The sequence below is a fragment of the Pogonomyrmex barbatus genome, unplaced genomic scaffold, assembly GCF_055798465.1.
Source record: "Pogonomyrmex barbatus isolate J1 unplaced genomic scaffold, ASM5579846v1 scaffold14, whole genome shotgun sequence".
Lineage (NCBI taxonomy): Eukaryota > Metazoa > Arthropoda > Insecta > Hymenoptera > Formicidae > Pogonomyrmex > Pogonomyrmex barbatus.
The window spans coordinates 3,901,110-3,922,412 of record NW_028297110.1 but is presented as its reverse complement, the minus strand read 5'-3'; the positions used below and the strand labels follow the sequence as shown (position 1 = coordinate 3,922,412).

Genomic DNA, 21,303 nt, shown 5'->3' with positions numbered 1-21,303 from the left:
ACTTCTATTTGTTGTTTATTTATCTTAAAATAATTAGACGATGTCTCTAAACATCATATTATTAGTCATTACACAGAAAGAACAACTTTATTGACATAAATATTTAAACATTTGATTAGATACAAAATCTGAAAATAAAGATGTTAAGAAAATAAAGATGCCAATCAAAAATCCTGTTAAATTTATTATAGAATGTCTTATGATGCAAATTTTTTTCATATTCTAATAATTATTTAAACATAAATATAATTTAACATTCTTATACATAATTATCTTGATGGCACAACAAAATTATCTCCAAATTTGTATCTAGACAAATTTTTAGATACTTCAGAGCAAAACTATTTTTTCACTGTGGATATCCAGATAATAAATTACTGAGAAACAATCCTGAATAGTAATAATAAATATTAAGTCATATATTTGAATTTTTATATCAGTACTCGAGGTTTATACTTTAATTTTATCATATTTTATTAAATATGATTAAAAAATAAAACTCATAAATTAGTGTTAACATATTCTATACTATGTAAAATAATTAAAGATTAATTTTTATTTAGATATTAAAACTGATAAAATAAATGTTATTCGCAATATTTTTTATAAAAAAAAATATATATATACATATATGTATATATATATATATATATATATATATATATATATATATTTTTTTTTTATAAATATATAATCTATAATAAATTTTGTGAACATAATAACAATATATTTTTATATAAAAATATTAGCTTTTAGCACTGTTACAGGCTTACATTTTTTTTTAATATTATATTTAACATTTTTTTTTAATATTATATTATAATATTAATATAATATAATATTTTAATATTATATTATTGTTAATACTAATATCTCATTATATTATTTATTACATTTATTGCCTCAATTGATATGTTACAGCCACGATACCAAAATGTGGTGGATGTCAGGAAGTTATTTTGGATAAATACGTTCTAAGGGTCTTAGAGAGGTGTTGGCATGCAAGGTGTCTTACGTGTCGAGACTGCGGTGCTAGATTGACCGACAAATGTTTCGCGAGAAACGGCCATGTGTTCTGCAAAGACGACTTCTTCAAGTAAGCACCAATAATTGTTGTCACAACGTTGCTTGCACATATACACATGCAAATATTTCCAAAATATAACATAGATCATGTAGATCATGTAAATTTATAATATATTATATGAGTATTTATACAAGAAATTGTCTTTATATATTGTGAAAAGATTATCACAGCTTAGCTAAACTAACTATTTATTACAATTTATTATCCCTATTAATTTATTTTTTATATTATCATTAATTATTAATTTAATAATAATTTATAATATACTTATTTATAATATTTAATTAAAAAGTGATAGACGAATATTTCAATACTTTTTGCGTACTTTTGATATTCGATTGATTTCTTCGACTTATTTTTTTATCAACAATATACTATTGTATATAGTTCCCTATTATTGATATATAGCATAACTGTATATAGTTCCATCTTGTATAGATGAAAAATATTATTCTTTTAAAATATATATTGTATATTTTAGTGCGAATTCCGAAAGAATATATTATTTTTCATTCGTTTGTAAAACAAGGAATCATTTTTCTTTCTTTCAACAAACTATCGATATAACTTTTAATAATTTTTTTTCAGTTTTATCATTCATTTTCTGTATTTTTACAAATCTCTTATTTGAAATTACTATAAAATTAGGTTTAATTTTAACAATAATTTTAACATTTTAACAGTATAAAAATAAAATAAAGGATATCAGCATAAATAATTATATATAATAAACAGAAATTATTGTCTTCAATATAATATTATTCCACATTCATGTCGACTAATTTAAGGAAACGTGATAATGCTATACCAGTTATATAGTTTTGTCATTAAAGTGTGAATGTAATGTGAAAATATTGTATGTTGTTGGTGTGGCAGGCGTTTCGGGACGAAATGCGCGGGCTGCGGCCAAGGATTGGCACCTTCACAGGTAGTACGAAGGGCACAGGAGCTTGTCTATCATCTTACATGTTTCTCGTGTGCTCTTTGCTCACGGCAGTTGGACACCGGCGATGAATTTTATCTCATGGAAGATAGAAAACTCGTCTGCAAGCCTGATTACGAACAGGCGAAAGCGAAAGGTAAAAAATAATTTTTATGTGATACTATATTATATTAATACATAGTATATATATATATATATATATATATATATATATATATATATATACATATTCCATAAAAAGAACTTTTTTTTTAGAATTTGTTTCTTAAAACGTAATTTTCTAAAGTGGTTTCCATTCCTGACGTTATTTTATAAATAAATAATTTTAATTTTTAATCCACCAATTATTTTGTAAAAGTATTCTGCGAAACAATAATGAAGATTATTTAAAATTGAGGTATAGTGTCTTAAATATTTTTACGACTCTTCTTGACGCTGAAAACATAATAATCAAGAAATTTAACTCAAACTCTAATTTAAATTAATTTATTTAGAGAATAATGATTTAAGATAAATTTATAAATTTCTAATATTATGCTCAATTTCTATAGTAATATATTCAATTTTCAGAATTGGCAGATGGAGGAAGTATAGACGGTGATCAACCTAATAAGAGGCCGCGAACGACGATCACGGCGAAGCAGCTTGAAACTCTCAAGCTGGCATACAACACCAGTCCGAAACCAGCAAGGCACGTGCGAGAACAGCTGTCTCAAGACACAGGCCTCGATATGCGCGTCGTTCAAGTCTGGTTCCAGAATAGGTAAGAAAAGTCGAGTAGGACTTATAAGGTTTCTTAGATTTCCAAGTCTTCTTCTTATACAGAGACTCCTCATATTACGATCTGTCAAATTAAATACGTGTGTATTGTGCTTAATATAATATAATGAGAATAAAATTCATAGAATGTAGAGTCCGATTAAATATATCGTTGAGAATTACACGTTATATAAACAATATGCGTTGCAAGAGAAATTACATAAGAAAAGTTAATTATAGATCCTGACGAAATCATCAAATTAAGAGAGACGCGCTGCTTCATCGTCAGGATTCTGCATTAATGTCTGACGTGGCCTCTAATATGGTTTCTGAAGCCATTCATAAAAGCAATCGAGAGATTCGGAAACGTTGAAAGATATTCGTCCGAATATATATTTCTTTTGACATAAACCATATTAGATAATTCAATTAACTATAACAAAAATTAACTTTTATTACAAAAATTAAAGTTTGTTTTTATTCGAAAATTATTCTTCGTATATAACATAAAAATGTCGCTTTGCGAGGATTCGTAAATTCAAACTGACCAAAGATTGTAGTAATAAAATGAACGTCTATAAAATGGCTAACTTTATTCTACATATCCAAGATCATGATATCCGCAAGCTGTAACTCTATATGTACATTTTTTCCTCTTATCGTCAAGTGGCACTATGTGATATTATAGTAAAGGTAACGACTCGTCGCGAAAAATCGGTTTATCTGGAAAGGGAGAGTTCTAGTCGCTAACCTCCGTCGATTATCAGGTGCGAAGATGTTAGAAAGCACGTCCGTGAAAATAACATCAAGGATAAGTAAATAAGACTATCAATGATAGATAGATAACTATATAATATATAAATTCATAAAACTGCATACGTATAATGTAGTTTTCCGAAGAACTCGAGCCGATATTTGACGTGATGTGAGATTAATGTTCGACCGTCGCCACGAGATAAGATACTTTAACTATATTCAGCGAAATGATAATGAGAAAATAGAAATTTGCACGGGATGCTACAGATACATCATCAGTATTTATCATTCAAAAATTGTTTATCATCCCAGAATTTATTCTTTTTCTTGAATTTATCGGTGTTCGCTATCAATATCTATTGAACGCGTGATAAAATGATAAAATGGATATTTCACTATTACATAGTTATAAATTTCTATTCTGATTATCATTGTTGTAATGTAACATACAGTATCTAAGCGCATCAATAATTTTTAAATATTGTCTAAAAAAAAAATTAATGATTAAACGCGATGAGATATTATCAAATGAAGTCGATTGCAGTGATAATTCACGTCTACCTTTTGTCTATTATAGATACTTTCTAAAAAATTTCTAATTTTTTTTGTTAGTAGTACACTGCATGATCTACATTTCCTAGATTCTGTGATTTTTATTTAAAAGTTTTTTCTAACAAAATTTCTTAAAATAGCTCATTGACAATTGTTAGTAATTAGTATCATTATCATGATCTCTGTAGGAGGGCGAAAGAAAAGAGGCTGAAAAAAGATGCTGGTAGAACGAGATGGTCTCAATATTTTCGCAGTATGAAAGGCGCCGGTGCAGGCGGTCACTCGCCTAGACACGATAAGCTTCTTGACAAAGACGAGCTGAAGGTAGACTTGGACTCCACCTTTGGTCATCACGGTGAGTTGCATTATCGCATTATCATTTTGTTGATATAAACACAAAGGTTGTAATAAAAAGATGACAAGAAAAGTTAAAAGATAGATATCTTGTATGTTGCAATTCTCATGTTTACTCTAAACAATCTATAATTATAATTCCTTCAACGTTGGAAACTTCTAAGCAAATTTTTATCTTGACTATAAATTTAGAGCATAAAGATAAATGTAGTAAAAAATTTTTATCTAAATTCAAAAAAGCAGATTCTAGGTTTACAGTTAATTCCGAATAAGCTTCCACGACAAAACCTTAATAGAAAACTTACTTACTAAAATAGGAATTATAAATGTAAAAATTTTTGAAACGTAAATTAGAAAAGAATTATTATAATAAAAATTATTTTTAACAACGCGATAAAAATGAAAAACATGTGGTTGGCAGCATCTCATTTGCTTAAGATTTATCTTAAATAATTATATGTCAAGGCCATTTCTTACGGCCTAGTAATCGCATTAGCCGCTTTCGAAACAATCTAGATGAAGCGGTGTATTATACGCGGTACTCGTTCCCAAGTAAGTGCAGGTAATAGCAAGCATAAATTCAAGGATGGCCCGCAATCTTCCTGAAATCTCGGACACAGTGAGTCGGCAGTTAGCCTCCGCGATCTCCTGAATATTTGAGAAGATCGTCCTCCCCTCGGGTAGCAGGCATCTGGATACCGGGAGACCCAGACACACAATGGATGCTGTCGGTTGTTGTGCCTCGACTTTCGACTTCCAACTTACGACGCTAGAATGATCACTCGTTACGAATAGATAGCTGCCGGCGCGAGACTGAAAGCACTTCTTACCCTTTAAATTTTCATCGTTTTCATCTAATTTATTCGGTTATTTCGCAGAGTAACAAGACATATCAGTCGATATGTCTTATCTTCCCTTAATCATTGATTTACGTATTTTTTATTTAATTGCTAATCTGAAATTTAACGAAGGAAATAATTTGTTCGCAGACTTGAGTAACGACAGCTATGGAACAGTGGTGAACATGGGTCTGGATGGCGAGAGCGCGAGTCCAGGCGGCGGTGGCAACGGAGCCGGGGGTGGACCACCCCGCGGATACCTCGGTGCGACGACACCTCCGTATCTCTCAACGTCCAGATCGCCGTCCTTACCACCTCAGTTCCCGTATCCGCCTGACGCTGGTCTCTCGGTGTACACCACTCTCGGTAGGCTTGATGCCAAATAACATATCTTGAAAAATTGCTTTCAGCTCTCTCAACTATCAATATCCTTCGTATTTCCGAATCTTCCAATCTTAACGTCTCCAATTCTTCCAACTTTTTGGAATTTCAAAAACTTCTTCGTTTTCTCAAACTCCGACTTTTCTTTCTACCAGAGAGAGATTTTCAACTTTCTAACTCCTTCGACTTTCCGAACTGTCTGAATTCTCACAAACCTCTCAATTTCCCCAGCTCTCAGCCCATTTCGGATGGGCCTTGCTCGCTAGTGATCAATAATACACTCGGATTGAGACAGGAGGAAAGTCGGACGTTAAACTATTCTAGCATGAGAGTCGCAAGTTTACGACTGACGCAAACCGTATGATTCCAGGGGGACCGGGCGGCATGGTGCCAGGACCAGCATCGGATCTGAGTAACGAGTCGAGCGGAGGCGGCGGCGGCGGTGGCGGCGGCGGCGGCGGCGGCGGCGGTGGTAGCGGCGGCGGCGGTGGTTATCCCGATTTCCCGCCATCGCCGGACTCCTGGCTTGGCGAACCGCCGCCTCCGCATGCTCACCATCATTCTCACTCCCATTCCCATTACGCCACATAACCCGCCAAAACCGCGCGTCGCCAAATACCGTATAGAATAACGTGCTGGCGAAACGGGGCGTTCACCTGAGATTGTCGATGCCATGCCTCGTCGTCGTTGTCGTCCTCGGGGAGGCTGAAGAAATCTATTTCTTCTGACGAGATGGTACATTTTGTAAATTTCCAAAACTGTTGAATCTATTAGACAAAATCTGATACTATGCTGACGTCTTTGATTGTTAAATCAGAAAGGTAATAAGGAAGGTCTAAAATCTTTTACATGTGGGAGATCCAAAAGCGAGAATAAATCTTTATTATATTATATTTGGCGATTTTATGCATTTTCATAGTACTGTGTATATTATATTATTGAAATTATATTATTGAAATATTATTGAAATGATATAGTAATACTACTATATCAAGAATTTTTTAATTCTGAAAATAGTTATTTTTAAAAATAACTACTTTCAGAATATCTTTTTATTCTGTAAGTGACCATTGTAATATTAATTATTTTATTATACAATTATGATTGTGTTTTTATTTATAATATTTCTCCATTTCAATTTATTTTACAAATATATGACTTATAGAATTTATATCATAATTTATAATTGTTAGTGATCCTACGTTTAATAAAAAAAAGATTAGTTTTCTCGCTCTTAGATCTTTTACACTATCATTTGGCGTTAGGATAAATTTGAATTAGTAATGAAGCTGTTCATTGAAATTTGGAAAATTATAAGCACACTGGAAAAATTTGTCGAGAAACAATGTCTTCAACGACGATAGCTAGTGCGATGCTCATGAACGTCTCACGAGATCTAGATCCAGTTATTCTACGTCGGTTTTTACACCGTCCCTCCTCACGATCTTTCGTCATCCGAGTGACCGTATTGACGCCATACAACATTAATTTTATGGCACACGTACGATTCGCATTCGATACGACTAATCTAAATATATTTATGTACAAGTTCCTCGTTTCTCGGTATTACGGAGTTTGATTGTCGAATAATAATAAGAGGTAGTGTTAAACGTGTCCCGGACTGTTCGATACGCGGATCCACTCGTCGTGATAACCATGATAACTAACCGTTAAATAAATTCAAGAATAATTTTTCGTCATAATTTTGTTCAACAAGTTGCACAAGATAACTTTTAAAATATAAAAATTTACAGATTTTATAATGTGCATGTGCAAGTTTTATTTCTAATTTCTCTATTAAGTTATGAAACAAGTACTTTTAGATATTTCATTCTCGTCGAATCTACATCATCACGACGAACGTGATCATTCGTATGACTATACCACTGCCTCTAAACCCGATTTTCATGGAATAAGTTGTTTTAAAACATCAAAAAATAATTGATCGTTGAGCTTTATGTTGATATTGAGTACAATTTATAACTAAGATTTTATGCAGAAAATTAACATATGATCAAATCACTTTCTTGACGGATAGAAGTGTTGTTTTTTATATCTTCCTTTTATCTTTAAAATATTTGAAGATATGTAATCTCTCGGAAAGATAAAATACTTTGTATATCTACATTTTTAAAAAGATTATTGTCTTATTGTTTTATTTTATCATCGAATAGAAAAAGCAAAAATTATTCTTTGATATCCAATCAGAATAAAATAATATATTTTAATTTATTGTTGTTATTAAGTGACATTCAAAAATTTCGATTTTGAAAATCGGGCATCAGGCATGTTGACGATTTATCTTGCTTGCGTGTGACGCTAGAATCTTGAAATATGTATTGTAAATAGTACGAATTAGACCTATAGGAAAAGTTAATCCAATCCGGGATATCCGATTTTAATTATTACTTCTTAATTACTTAATTAGTAGGAAACAAGAAAAGAGATCAAAATTGTTCTCTACGTTAATTAAAAAATTTATATTACATTTAAAAGTTTTCTTTTACAAATTTGATATTATACTATATAGAAATAATAACTTTTCAAAATCGAATGATGTGGATTGGAAATCTTTTCTTGTTAGTTGAAGTTGCGCAAGAAGATTGAAAACGTGCAAAAGTCACAATATGCACAATAACGTTACGTTGACGAATTTTCAATTGCTTCTTCGCATACGCATAGTATTTTATTGGATAACTTTTTAATTATTATATCTAGTACAAATTCGAAGTCTGAAAAGTGAATGCAATGTCACATCTCTAAATAGAATTGGACGATCTTGTGCATTCTACTTTGTTACTTTTGCACGTCGACTTATGCAATCAACGATCAAAATTATAATAACTTCAAACTGTACCTCGCTGCTGATTGATTACGAGATCACGTAAGCCGTCGATTAACGATAACTTGTAAGTGACTCATTGTGCATACAGAGAAAAAATTGGAAAGCTGTTTTCGGCTTGTAAGTCGTAAAATGTGTTGATAATCAAAACAGAAGAAAAATAAATTGAACGACTGGATGTATGATAAATGTTAAGCGTGATGAATGTAATAATAATATGAGACTCGCCCTTGAATTAACAAGTTGATTGCTCTTTCACATTTTAACAACATTAACATTTTCGTAAATTCCAAGCAAGTAGAATATTTCAATTCATCTTGCATATCATAATTTTTCTAATGTTTTCTTTTATATATTTTGTCTATTTAGAGTGATATAAATATAAATTTTAAATTTTAACAAAGTGTATTATCACATGTATTTAAATCAAATACATGTGATAATACACAAAATATTACCAAAGTATATCAGAAGAAACACGCTTGATAGTACTTTATAAAGTATTTACAAGTTTAACAAAGAATAAAATAGAATAATAGGTTGATTCTCTTAAATTGTCTCATATTATTATTAAATAGTATGCTGGCATGCAACAGCAGCGACAGAAGCGCGAAAACGTCACTGTAGAATTGTATATAATATACCTCAGTACTGCTCCCAGCCCTTTTCACCTCCTTCATGCTCCCCTTATCTTCTTATAATGCTCTTTAAACATACGTTCTACCAACGGGTGCGATTACCGCGAACGAAAGGAAACGGTAAGAAAGGTATATTAGACTTATAAGAAAGATTAATGTTGTACAGTATTTCTCTCCGCTCCTCGCCGGATGTGCGGCCAAAGGAATTCGCGTGTCTGGCGCAGGTCGCAAACTTCACATCACTATGAGTTATTACGAATCTTTATATTATTATCTAGTCATGGAGTGATAATAAAAATTCTATCATAATCTTATCCTGTGCATGGTTTCATTTTTACATTCTCAAAAACATCGCGTAAAAATGCGCATTAGATGTAAGACGTACAGTATCAATAATGAAAATTCGGAGAGGGAGGGAAACAAATTTTCGAAATACTAACACATAGGGTAACAAATATAACATTGCTCGAATACGCATTTCGTGATTAACGCAATTAAATTCTATAATGGCACTTTATTCGTGGTGACTATGTACAGATGCTACATAACGATATATGAGATAATTATGTACACACATACGCGAATTTCTGTTATCCACAAGCAGAATCACATCACAAACGAAAACGGTTTTTAATATCGGCATGGTTCGCGCCGTATTCAGTTTCATTTGAAAGAACTTTTTCACGATGAAAGAAAAAAAATTTCTACAAAAATGTCAAAAATATCATGCGCGTTTTTCGTATAAATATATACAAATCTCAATGTACAAATTCATCTTGAGCTCTTTTTATCTTCTTTCTTTATCTATTTTTTATATTCTCTTTTTTAAATAGCGAAAATAGATATTTTGTGTTTGTATGAAAATATCTCACTTAGAAATCTTACTCGTTTAAAAATTTTGTAACAGCCTATGAGTATTACAATTTTTTGTACCGATATGTATCGTTTATTCTCTTATCTCGAAAAAATGTGAGAGGAGATAAATGAGAAACACAGATAAAACACGATACATATTGAATGATCAATTAATCTATGAGAACACAATTCAACAAGTAACAATTTCTCTGCTCTTCTTCTTTTTCACTTCGTGTATATTTTTTGATCGATTAGTCAGTCTGTAATCTCTATTAATTGTCCAAAGGTTCATCATATGTCCTCGTTTTTTTGAGGATATTTCTTGTGACCATAAGCTGTTTTACTATAGCCTTTTCAACATTTTTCTTGTTTTTGTTTGAAGCTGATAAGTGTTCAAATGTGTCTTCCAATGCTTTTCTAGTTTTCATCAGTCTTCGTTTTAACGCTTCATTCTCTTGTTTCAAAGCTTCCACTTCCTCAAGACCTATAAGAGAAATCACAGAATCAGAATCATACTTTAGAATAAATTTTAAAGAAAGTAAAAATATTAAATATAAAATTAATTAATCTGAAATTAAAACTATAAAATAAATAAATATAATCTTAATTTTTTTAAATAACAATATAGATGATCAAAGATTAATAAGAATGAAAGTTTAAGTATTTACAAATGAGCTTTATTAAAATTGAAAATCAAATATTTCAATTTGCACAGAATCTTTAATAGCAAAAAATAAAAATGAATGAAGAAATTCGCAATAAATCGCAATAAATTCGCAATAAAGGATTGACAAGAGATTATATAAAAATTGAAAACATTAACAAATTTAAATAAATAAATAGCAACATTAAAAATCAAACAATAAAATAGTAAAGATGTAAAAAAATGTAATTCATAATTAAATTGTAAAAATAAGAAAAAGAATGTTTATAATGAATTTTTAGATAACATTTCAAAACGCACCTTCTATTGGTAATGGACTTTCACTGTTTGAATCTCGAGCTCTGTGATTACCATTATCTTCGTCACTTAATAAATTAGTCATAGATTCTGTGATCTTTAATGTATCTTTCAAAGGTCTCATTGTTGTAACAGCGGCATCGCTTTCTATTCCTAAATCTGGTGAACAACTAGATTTACTGCGTCCTCCGAGAGCAGAATAATTTGTCGGTTGCCAAAACTGTGAGTTCTGTAATAAATTTCGGAAATCAAAGCTTGAATCTTTTATTCTTAATTATAAGTAAGTTTAAATAAATCAAGGAGTATGCAATATAAATTTATAACGTGTGTATATCTCATATAAATTAATCACAAATAATACATCATAAATAATACAAACACATAAATTTAACAATAAAAGCGTTATAGAAATTATAGAATTATAAAATATTTTTAATATGCAACATTTAAATTAAATAAGATAAAATTTGCATATGTTATTAAATAAGATAAAATATATTAATATCGTTATATTTAATGCCACATGCAATTATTTAATTAGATGATTTTATTAAAATATTGTAAGCATGATATATTAATTAATTCACAATCTCTATAAATATTAAAAATGAACAATTTATTTATATATGTTGTTCATTTTTAATATATTTAAATAAAATTAAAAATCACACAGCCGTTTAACACTAAAATACAGCGAGCAACTAACGTTATACGGTTGATATTCCTGCAGAATATCATCGCAAGTTTGTTTGAGCGTGGCGTCCGTGGGTATTGACGATACGCCACTTGAGCTCGCCGCTGAATCGCTAACTTCGCACACCGCCATGTGTCTTCTGAACTCTTTATTCACCGTTTCGAGTTCTTGCACTCTTGCTCTATGCAAATCGTTGATCTGATTGAGATCACATATCTATACGGCGACGTCATATTATGTATTAGTAATGACACACACACAGGGGGAACACTTCCATAAACTAATGCAGCTCTGCTTACCTCTTTGCTAAATTTGTCATGTAGCGAACGAACAGTCGTATCGTATCGATTCTCCATTTTCCTTATATCTTGTTCGAGTCTTAACTTATCGTTCGTTAATTTGGTATTCTCCACGAGTATCTGACTATGTGAAAGAGTAAGATGATCCAGTTCTTTTCTGAGTATGGATATAGTTGCTTTAGCAGTTTCCGTTTCTTCCTCCAGTTGTTTAATTCTCGCTCGTAGCTAAACAATTATCAAATAATCAAAATTTTTTGCGACTTTTAATAACTAGTGTAAAAAGTAATATACGCTTACCGATTCGTTTTCTTTGTTGAGTATTACAAGGGTTTCTGTAGTTTTTCTTTCTGTGTTTTCTTTATACTGTAGAAATTCAACTTTCTGCTTGGTAATTTCACTCGCCATTTGCTCGACGTCATTAATCTTTTTCTCTAATTGTGTCTTGCGAATACTATTCTGCTTGTTCTCCTTTCTCAACATATGGAACTCATGTATTCTTTTTTCTAAAGAAGTTTGTAATTTTTCACAAAATCTTTGTGATTTCTCTAACTTAGTAATGAACGGCGTTAATTTTTCTTCGATTACCTGCAAATAAAATTCAACTTCTATATTATATATTCATAAATTATCAGGATAAATTCACACTTCAACTTCCAATTAAAGAATACATTAATTTTTAAACAAATTGTTTCGTTTGACAACGCATTAAGCTAACCAATACACGAGCTAAAAATATACAAAAATATACACTTACAAAATCGAAAGAAATTTTCGTAACTAAATCGTTCCTTAAAGCGTTAAGTTCAGAATACAACATATTATTCGTTTCTTTCAACTCTTGTATCTGATGGCTCGCGTCTAAATCGCTGAGATCGTTCTGATACGTCTTATAATAAGGCACATAATCCGCGGAGTCCTCGGAGTCGCTGCAAGTTTTGGTGTATTTTGTGAATCTGGAACGGCTCAAGTTCTTGTGTTGCTTCTCCTGCAGACCAATTCTGGCCATTGAAACGGTTCTATCGGGTTCCGAGAACGTTTCAGAATCCGATCTTTCAGACTGCGATCCCTGATTTTTTGACATGTCCATTACGTTTTCGGATCGACTTCTTTTCACAGATCCGTCGATTCTATCATTCACAACTACATCGTCTTGCACACTCATGCCTTCAAGAGCGCGCACGAAATCATCCGATAATATCTTGGAGTTGAGCAGAACCTCCAATACAAGTTTCTTGTGTTCGTTACCAATGGTATCCGCACGATCGGTATTTTTGAGCATTTCCTTCATGAACTTCACCAGATCCTTCAAATGCGTGCGCAGCAGCTCGCAATATTTCTTTGCCCGTTCTGTCTCGTTACCACAACCATCAATCTCCGCAGCGATATCAGGCTTTGATACGAGTTTTAGCCATTTCAGATAGTCTACTTCCTTCTCTAAATCGTTTCGCTGACTCGTTAGCCTCTGAACGAATTCATTTAATGTTTTTACGTTTACTGTTTCGTTTCCATTGATGTAATCGAGTTGGACAATCTCATTCGTGAAATTAACTTTGACACCAATCTCGTTAAGTTCACGTATCAAATTCGTCAACTGCAAGCTGTTATCGACTTCCTGGACTGTTTCGGGTTTATTACGATTTTTATCGTGACTGTACGATGCTGTCATATGATTATGTAGCTTAGCAATTTCCTTATTCTTGCTCCAGAGTTCTGTATTGACCAACATCTGTAGATTCTGAGTTGTCATCTGCAGTTCCTTTGTCAATTGTTCGATCTTGCGGTTCTTTTCTTCGATCTCAGCATTTTGTTGATTCAATTGCTCAAGCAAATCTTCTCTTCCCAGAGTATCGTCGCGATAATTAGTGGTGGTAACTTCATCTACACTGTTTGCGTCGGTGTATCTCAGTTTATCGAGCTCGGCGATTTTGTCCTTTAAGTCTTCTGTAATAATCTGTTTCTCCATTTCTAGAATCTCGATTTTTTGTTCTTTATCTAAAAGACGAACTTGAAGTTCCTATAATGAAAAAAAAAAAAGTTAATTTGAGATTTTCATAAAACCAAATAATATTTCTTATATAGAATTATTAAATATATTTATAACATATATTTTATTTAAAAATCTGTAAATATACAAATAAAAATACAATAAATTAAAATTAAAATTATTAATTGAAAGTTATATGTTCTTTCGATAATAGAAATTATATATGTTACATAGACAATGACAATTATAACAGAGAATTATAAATTAAACAGAGATAGATTATAAATTTTGTATAATAGTTAAGAATTGGATTTAATAAATAAAAACATAATATATATGCAAGAATAATAAAACATATTTTTAAACACACAATTACAATATAAACATCAATTATTTTTATATTAATTATTTTCTTCTTATAACATTCAACACTTTGCCTCTAAATTAATATTTTATTTAATATTACAGATGTTGTTTAAAATAATATCTACAATATCTATTCAGAATTATACAGTCGATGATAAAAAACGTTATTCAATTATTAGATCTTTAATATATTAAGACTGATAATTTTTTACAATATATAAAATATTATATATTTATATATATTTATATATATTTTATATATTTATAATATATAAAATTATATTTGCATTATGACGTACCTTACATTCGACTTGCGTTCGTTTTTCCAGAAGATTCTTCTCAGCTTTTATTGTCTCGATTTGGTCTCGCAAGTCGCTAATCTTGTTTTCCATTTCTTCAAAACGTTGCTGCAAGCATAAAGTATCATTTCATATCAATAAAACTCTCAAAACATTATTGGTTCACTGAGAATACTTTATTCAAATATATAATTTTGATTACAGTGAAATCAACTTCATGTATAATAGACCTTTCAAAAAATTGACAAATAGAAGAAAGCACAAAAACGTTACATGCAAGTTTTACATTCATGCGCAGGGAAACAGTTACAATAATTTGTTAACTTTTCGTTTTCTTAGACCAACGTCGCGGCGGTACTAGTGTGATAATTGCTGGTCCCTAAAAGGAAAATACATTTCTTGTCATTTTTCCTATTGTCTTTCTTAATGAAGAAATATGTCACTTTAAGATTTATATAATAAAAAAAAATCTTAGAACAAAATTGCTTCAACATACAATATATAAAGAGTTTTATTTTCTTTGATAAATGATAGCAACGTTTTTACATATAAAAAAATATATAGAACAGAAAATAATTTAAAAAGTATGATTTAATTCATCAAAGAAATAGTCTTTAATCATTGACACAAATATTACAATTTTATAATATACATTTTTATGTTTGCATGTAATATACGTTTTGTGTTAATTTTATAATTATATCTAAATAATTTTTAAATAATTGAAAATTCTTAAATTTTATTAAAAAAGATATAACTTTTATTTCAGATTGAACCTTTTAAAAATCATTTAATTTTAAAAATCAATAATTTTTATATTTTTTATGCATATTTAAAATATTGGCATTAAAGTTATACACATAGCATAAAAATTACATTTTTATTGTTTTGAAATATATGTTATTTCTGAAAAAGCCAATTAATTCGTCAAGTGTTTAACAATATTTACTCAAATAATTTAGTATTGATTAATATTTCAGTTTAAAATATTTTCTGATTTTGATTTATAATACATGCATTTATAAAAAAAACACATTTCAGAGAAGAAATTCATAAAGCTCAGCTAAATATGATAAGCATTCTTAATAAAAATATCAAGATAGCAGTCAATGATAGCACTCGCCAACACTATACCTACCTCCATCCGCATTGAAGCGCACAGACAGGAAAACATATTTAGTTGTTGTTGAATTTTTAATTCAACTAGAATGGAGCAGCAATGAAAGCGGCAATCAATCAATTAACTTGCAAATAGATACTCTACGTCAGTGCTAGTGCGATCAGCACTGGTGAATATCCTTTAATATAGAGACTATGCCAATATCAACTGCCTACACATTATAATTATCAATTTATTCTAAATTGCTTTTATGAAGTGTAATTATTAACAAGATTTCTTCACTTTTCTATGTAAATTTTTAAAAATATATTTTGTATATTTCCACAAATTATGACTATCTCTTTGTATTCTCTCAATTTATTCATGTAGGACAAGTAATGACTTCCTCTCGCTACGCTGCGTTAAGAGTTACCAATCATGCGCTATTTCCAGAACATGCAGACGCGAGTCGTTCTCATCTGGTATCGTCGAAAGCTCAACAATCAGCGAATCTATCTCGTTGTTGTTCGTTGTTGTATTCTTGTATTATTATTCGTTCGATGCTACCGCGACTGCGGCGGCTGATCGGTCGAGATGAATTTTCGTATGAGGACTGCCACGTATCGCAACTCATAGGTCGTAAGAAGCCGCGAGAAAAGACGATCTCTATTAATAGACAACGACCGCGTCTTCCCGCACGGTATTCCGGAGATACCAGACGAGTCGCGCTTCAGAACTCCAAAAAATTTCTCCGACTAAAGTTGAGACGGAATTTTCCTCAAGAAACTTTATAATATAAAATTATAACGGAAAAACTTTGTAAAATAAGACCAAAGGAGAAAAACCTATTAAAGGAACTATGGAAGAGATATATGATAAAGGTACTAAAAAGGTACTAAAAAATAATAAAAAAAAATTAAAAAAATAATAGTTCCAATATCGTTCTGTAAATATTTAATAAATCAAGTCTTTTCTTTACTTAAATTCTAATTATTTATATAAACGGTGTAAGTTAATATATCTCTATTACACAATTTATTTTCTATACGTCCTAAAATTAATGACACCCTGTCTTTCAAAATTTATAAATTTTGATAAAATAATGTACTTCCATATACAATATAAATTCTGTAAAATCATCTGTTTTACTTTCACTTTCTGTAAAGTTTAAATAAATAAGCATAAAAGAAGTTCAATAAAATATGAAATCTGAAGTATTATATAAATATTACATAAAAAGATGTAATCTCATTTGCAATTGGATGTAATAATATAAAAAGGCATTAAAAAATATTTAACAGTTAAAAACATTTAATCTAATATATTGTAGTAAAAAATTTTTTATAATAAAAAATATTAAGATCCTGTACATCTGTTGAGATTTTTTTATCCTACATTAATTCATGTAGATACATAAATCCTATAGCTTGTGTAAAAAAAGTTCTATTATCTATTAATTAAATACTAAAATTAAAATAAATATTAAATAGTAAATTTTAGAAAAAAAAACTATGTAACACCTTATCCCAACAATTCTTTAAAATATTATCAATAAAAATCTATGCTGCAGAAACGAATTAACTTTTAAGTTAATTGTCAAAAATATAAATATTATTCGGATAAACTATTAAAATTGTTATGCACAAGTAATAAAGAATAAATATATAATCGGCTATGTATTCTGAACGTAATTGTTACAATAAACTGCAATAAGCAATGCACTATTAAAATCTATTCAGCATATCCTATAATATATTATATATTATAAAAAATAATTAAAAAAATATGTACAAAAACTTTGAGCAGAACAAGATAATTAAATTAGAGATAGATTTTGAAATAGGATATTATACAGTAAATCATTCCTGCACTGAAAAAAGCAGTTGTCAAGTAAAATAATTTAAAGCAGTAGGGATCATGCAGTCATAAAAACGATGGCCTAAAGTAGAAAAGGAGAACTAGAAGTTAGATGAATTTAAAGATTCTGAAAGAAAGAAGTATTTAATGTACTAACTACCTAATCATGCTTCTCAGCAGATAAAACATATCTCTACGTTTCAGGATTTCAAATAATACTTAAAGGCATCATTATTTCCTAATAATTTAAAGATCCAAGTGTAAAACATATTTAATTCTGAAACGTAGAAATTGATAAACAAAATCAAAGATGAATATTGACCTGTTTGTAGGATTCGTTTTCAAGATCATCTGCGTTCTTAACACCGAGATCCTTCAACGAGACGGGGCCATTGCTGTTCCTTCTCTTGCGCAATTCCGTCTGCTGTTCTTTATGGGAATCTGCATCCCGCATTTGTTGCTCGCGCTCCATAAAGCCCTGTATCGCTCTAATAGCCTTCTGATACTCGCTTTCCATCTTTTTTAATTTCTGTTCTGAATTTTCTACTTGCTTCTGAGCATTGCATAATTTTAATATCAACTGCTTCCTAATCTCCTCCTGCTGTTTTAATTTATTATCTCTTTCTTCCAGTTCCTGCAACTTAAACTTTCAGTTAAATCAAATTATCTTATATATAGATTAGATAATATATTTAGAATGTTTTATTAACCTTTATAAGACTCTTAATTTCCTTGGCATCTCTGTCTAATGGTGAACTCAAACTCGATGCTTTTTCTTTATTGGATTCGTAATCATCAGCATCACACTTCGTTATATTTTGAACACAAGATACTTTCTGGTCCATGGATGGTGACAGATAATTCGTCAACGAAGTTAAAGCTGAGGGACTACTGGGCGGTGAACGCTTACCATAGCTATTTTCGCACTAGAAAGCATAATAGATAATAATTATAAATTACAATGGATATAATTATAATAACTATAATAAGAAATGCAAATAAAAAATTTATGATATCTTTAATATTCATATAATTTTGAGATTTTGTTCTCCTCTTTCTATCTCTGCAGCAAGTATTATATCACATTATATATCTAATATTAAATGTGCCTTTTATGTTTTAAAATATATTTATTATATATATTATTAATAAACATTAACAATAAAGAATATTTAATATAAAAAAGAACAATAATATTGTATATGTGTTCTAAAAGAATCATAAGTGAATCATACTGAATCATAAACTAATTAATACCTCTGTCTCAAAATTCAACAAATTTCTTTAAATATAAAACAACAATCTAAGAATCTAATGCTAATTTATTTAAGCAATATAAAAATCAATTTAATTCATATACCTGTGATAATAATGCACGATGCTTATTGTTTATTTCTGTAAGGGCATCGTCACGTGTTTTCACGGATGCTCTCAACTGAATAATTTGTTTTTTCCTCTTTTCGGATACTTGGCTGATTTCTTCATATGCCTGACTCTTTTCATTTAGCAACGCGTTCTTCTGTTTGAGCATTCTATCCCGTTCGGCAAGATCGTTTTTGTATTGTTGCACGATGGAATCCTTCTTGAATAATTGATCCTTCAACTCCTTTATCTCATCGCGTAGTTGTTCAAGATTATTTATTCGATCACTATCTTGCTTTTCTCGCAGTCGCGTTTCTACATCTAATCGTTCTCTAAACTGATCTCTCTCATTCTCAAGTTCCTGAGCCCAGTTTCGCTCCTCTTCCAAACTGCCAGTTATCTGTTTCACCTAAATCGTGTCATATATCACTTATTGGACAAATATTGCAAGCTCTATTTTATATCTTTTCTTTATGAATGTTGTACAATAAAACAAAAAACAAATTATTCATATCAAATTTTTAAAAGAGACATAAGAAAAAAATATTTATGCGTACTATCTGATTCCTTCCGTTTTTCCCATGACATATCAAAGTTATTATCTATCAGTGAGACAAAATGCAAAACGCGGCCTCGATATCGACAATAAACATTTATCTATAAATAATAAATAAATAAATAAATAAATAAATATGTATATTATTTTTAAAAAATAATTTTCCTATCTGAAAATATTATCTACAGAAATATTATTTTCTTATAATTATATAGCACACGTATATCTTTATCATTAACAAATTACTGTAATAACAAAAAATTAAAAGAAAATTAATAAGAAATTTATAATATTAAATTTTGCTATGTCTCAAACTAATACAGATTTATAAATATTCTTATAAAAATTTGTTAACAGTGTTAATTATTAACATTCATTCTATATAAACATACCTCTGTTTCTAGAGAAGACACTAATTCTTCCATCTGCCGTAACTTTTCTGCATTTTTTAATGCCTGCTCCGGAGTAATGCCGAATGTTTCCTTATAATATATGGATGTATCTATTTCCCTTTCTCGATACTCTGCTAGTTCTGATCAAAAAGATATTTATATATAATGCTTCGAAAAAAAAAACTTAAATTAAAATAAATAAAATGTATATTGAATACAAATATTTTAAATATTTCTATGCTAAATTATATAGCAAACAAAACAATTTCTCTTACCTCTCTCAAGCTTAGTAACTTTTTCTCGTTCTTTTTCAAGCGATTGCTGATATTGTTCTTGAGTCCGAGAAGTTGCTGCTTTCTGTTCTTCATATAACTTAAAAGCTCTGGCTGCTTGATTAAGAAGAACCTGCTTCTCCATTAATTCCTTCTTTAACTTCTCCAATTCCTCCTAAAAATAATATCATGATTTCATCGTTAATAATTATTTAATAATTATAATAAAACGGTAAAATTGTATGATTTACAGGTTTTACATAATACATAATTATATTTTTCATAATTTTTCATATTTTCAAAGTATCACATCCAAAATAACAAATGTGCTATGATAGAAACGAGCTAATAGGACTGATACAAAATAAGTTGATATTGACAATGTCATAAAAACAGATATAAATAATAAACAGATACAAATAATAAAAATTCGTTAAGTGGATATCTACTCGAACATACTTGGAAAATATTTCTTGAATATGATCAGATATTTTTCTTGAAAACAAATTATGAAACAATTATATAAAATATTGTATTTTATATATTTTATTAATTTTGTTAAGAAAATTTTTATTCTTTTTGATTATACGGAAATAAATTGTATTTTTAAATAAACAAATCAAATATTAATTAACCTTTAATTCTACATTCGTCTTGATTACATCCTCGTCAGAAGAACTGATGCCATTTCTCGCAGGATTTCTCTCTTCCAGAAAATAAATTCGCAATTTAAGCTGGAAGTTTTCCTTTTTCAAGTTGCTCAACTCATCTTCGTATTCCTTTATAGTTCTACCGTAACCTACTCCTCCACCACCTCCACCGCCTCCTCCACCACCTCCTGATTGTGCCATCAATGTTCCGTCTTTGTCTCCAGAAGAATTTTCACCATATGCTCTTGTGTTTCCACCTGAAACAAATATTTACTAGCAAATAAGTTTAAATTCGTTAAACATGTGTACAAAACAAACATATTAATATGAACAATCATTAAATTATATGAATAAATCATTATACATTCTTCAACATTAGTTAATAATTCTTGCTTGCATATATTTATATACTATATATCTAAATAATATTTATAACAATTAATAATTTTTCCAATAATTTAAAAAACATAAAATTATATATTAATTATTAATGATAAAGATAATAA

The 21,303-nt window shown here is 29.8% G+C and overlaps 2 protein-coding genes across 7 annotated transcripts in view; one reads left to right on the top strand and one right to left on the bottom strand.

Moving 5' to 3' along the window:
* Positions 1 to 9,465, top strand: part of Lim3 (Lim3 homeobox protein) — a 49,025-nt gene extending 39,560 nt beyond the window's left edge. Inside the window, exons 3-8 of the mRNA XM_089072786.1 lie at positions 922 to 1,096; positions 1,964 to 2,166; positions 2,601 to 2,793; positions 4,286 to 4,452; positions 5,441 to 5,656; positions 6,042 to 9,465. Of these exons, the coding sequence (XP_088928912.1) occupies positions 922 to 1,096; positions 1,964 to 2,166; positions 2,601 to 2,793; positions 4,286 to 4,452; positions 5,441 to 5,656; positions 6,042 to 6,262 (1,175 nt within the window). The 3' untranslated portion in view covers positions 6,263 to 9,465. The remainder of the gene's footprint in view (positions 1 to 921; positions 1,097 to 1,963; positions 2,167 to 2,600; positions 2,794 to 4,285; positions 4,453 to 5,440; positions 5,657 to 6,041) is intronic.
* A 185-nt stretch (positions 9,466 to 9,650) lies between these two features.
* cnn (phosphodiesterase 4D interacting protein centrosomin) overlaps positions 9,651 to 21,303 on the bottom strand; it is a 29,230-nt gene continuing 17,577 nt past the window's right edge. For 4 of the 6 annotated variants that reach the window (XM_011634708.3, XM_011634706.3, XM_089072784.1 and 1 more), the window contains 13 exons: positions 20,783 to 21,054; positions 20,151 to 20,322; positions 19,876 to 20,015; positions 18,926 to 19,336; positions 18,276 to 18,491; positions 17,888 to 18,205; positions 14,610 to 14,717; positions 12,715 to 13,974; positions 12,258 to 12,545; positions 11,961 to 12,185; positions 11,674 to 11,877; positions 10,971 to 11,196; positions 9,651 to 10,490 (listed from right to left, as the gene is read on the bottom strand). In XM_011634708.3, coding sequence (XP_011633010.2) covers positions 10,279 to 10,490; positions 10,971 to 11,196; positions 11,674 to 11,877; positions 11,961 to 12,185; positions 12,258 to 12,545; positions 12,715 to 13,974; positions 14,610 to 14,717; positions 17,888 to 18,205; positions 18,276 to 18,491; positions 18,926 to 19,336; positions 19,876 to 20,015; positions 20,151 to 20,322; positions 20,783 to 21,054 — 4,052 coding nt within the window. In that variant the 3' untranslated portion in view covers positions 9,651 to 10,278. The remainder of the gene's footprint in view (positions 10,491 to 10,970; positions 11,197 to 11,673; positions 11,878 to 11,960; positions 12,186 to 12,257; positions 12,546 to 12,714; positions 13,975 to 14,609; positions 14,718 to 17,887; positions 18,206 to 18,275; positions 18,492 to 18,925; positions 19,337 to 19,875; positions 20,016 to 20,150; positions 20,323 to 20,782; positions 21,055 to 21,303) is intronic. The other 2 variants (XM_011634707.3, XM_011634710.3) reach the window with 2 other exon arrangements.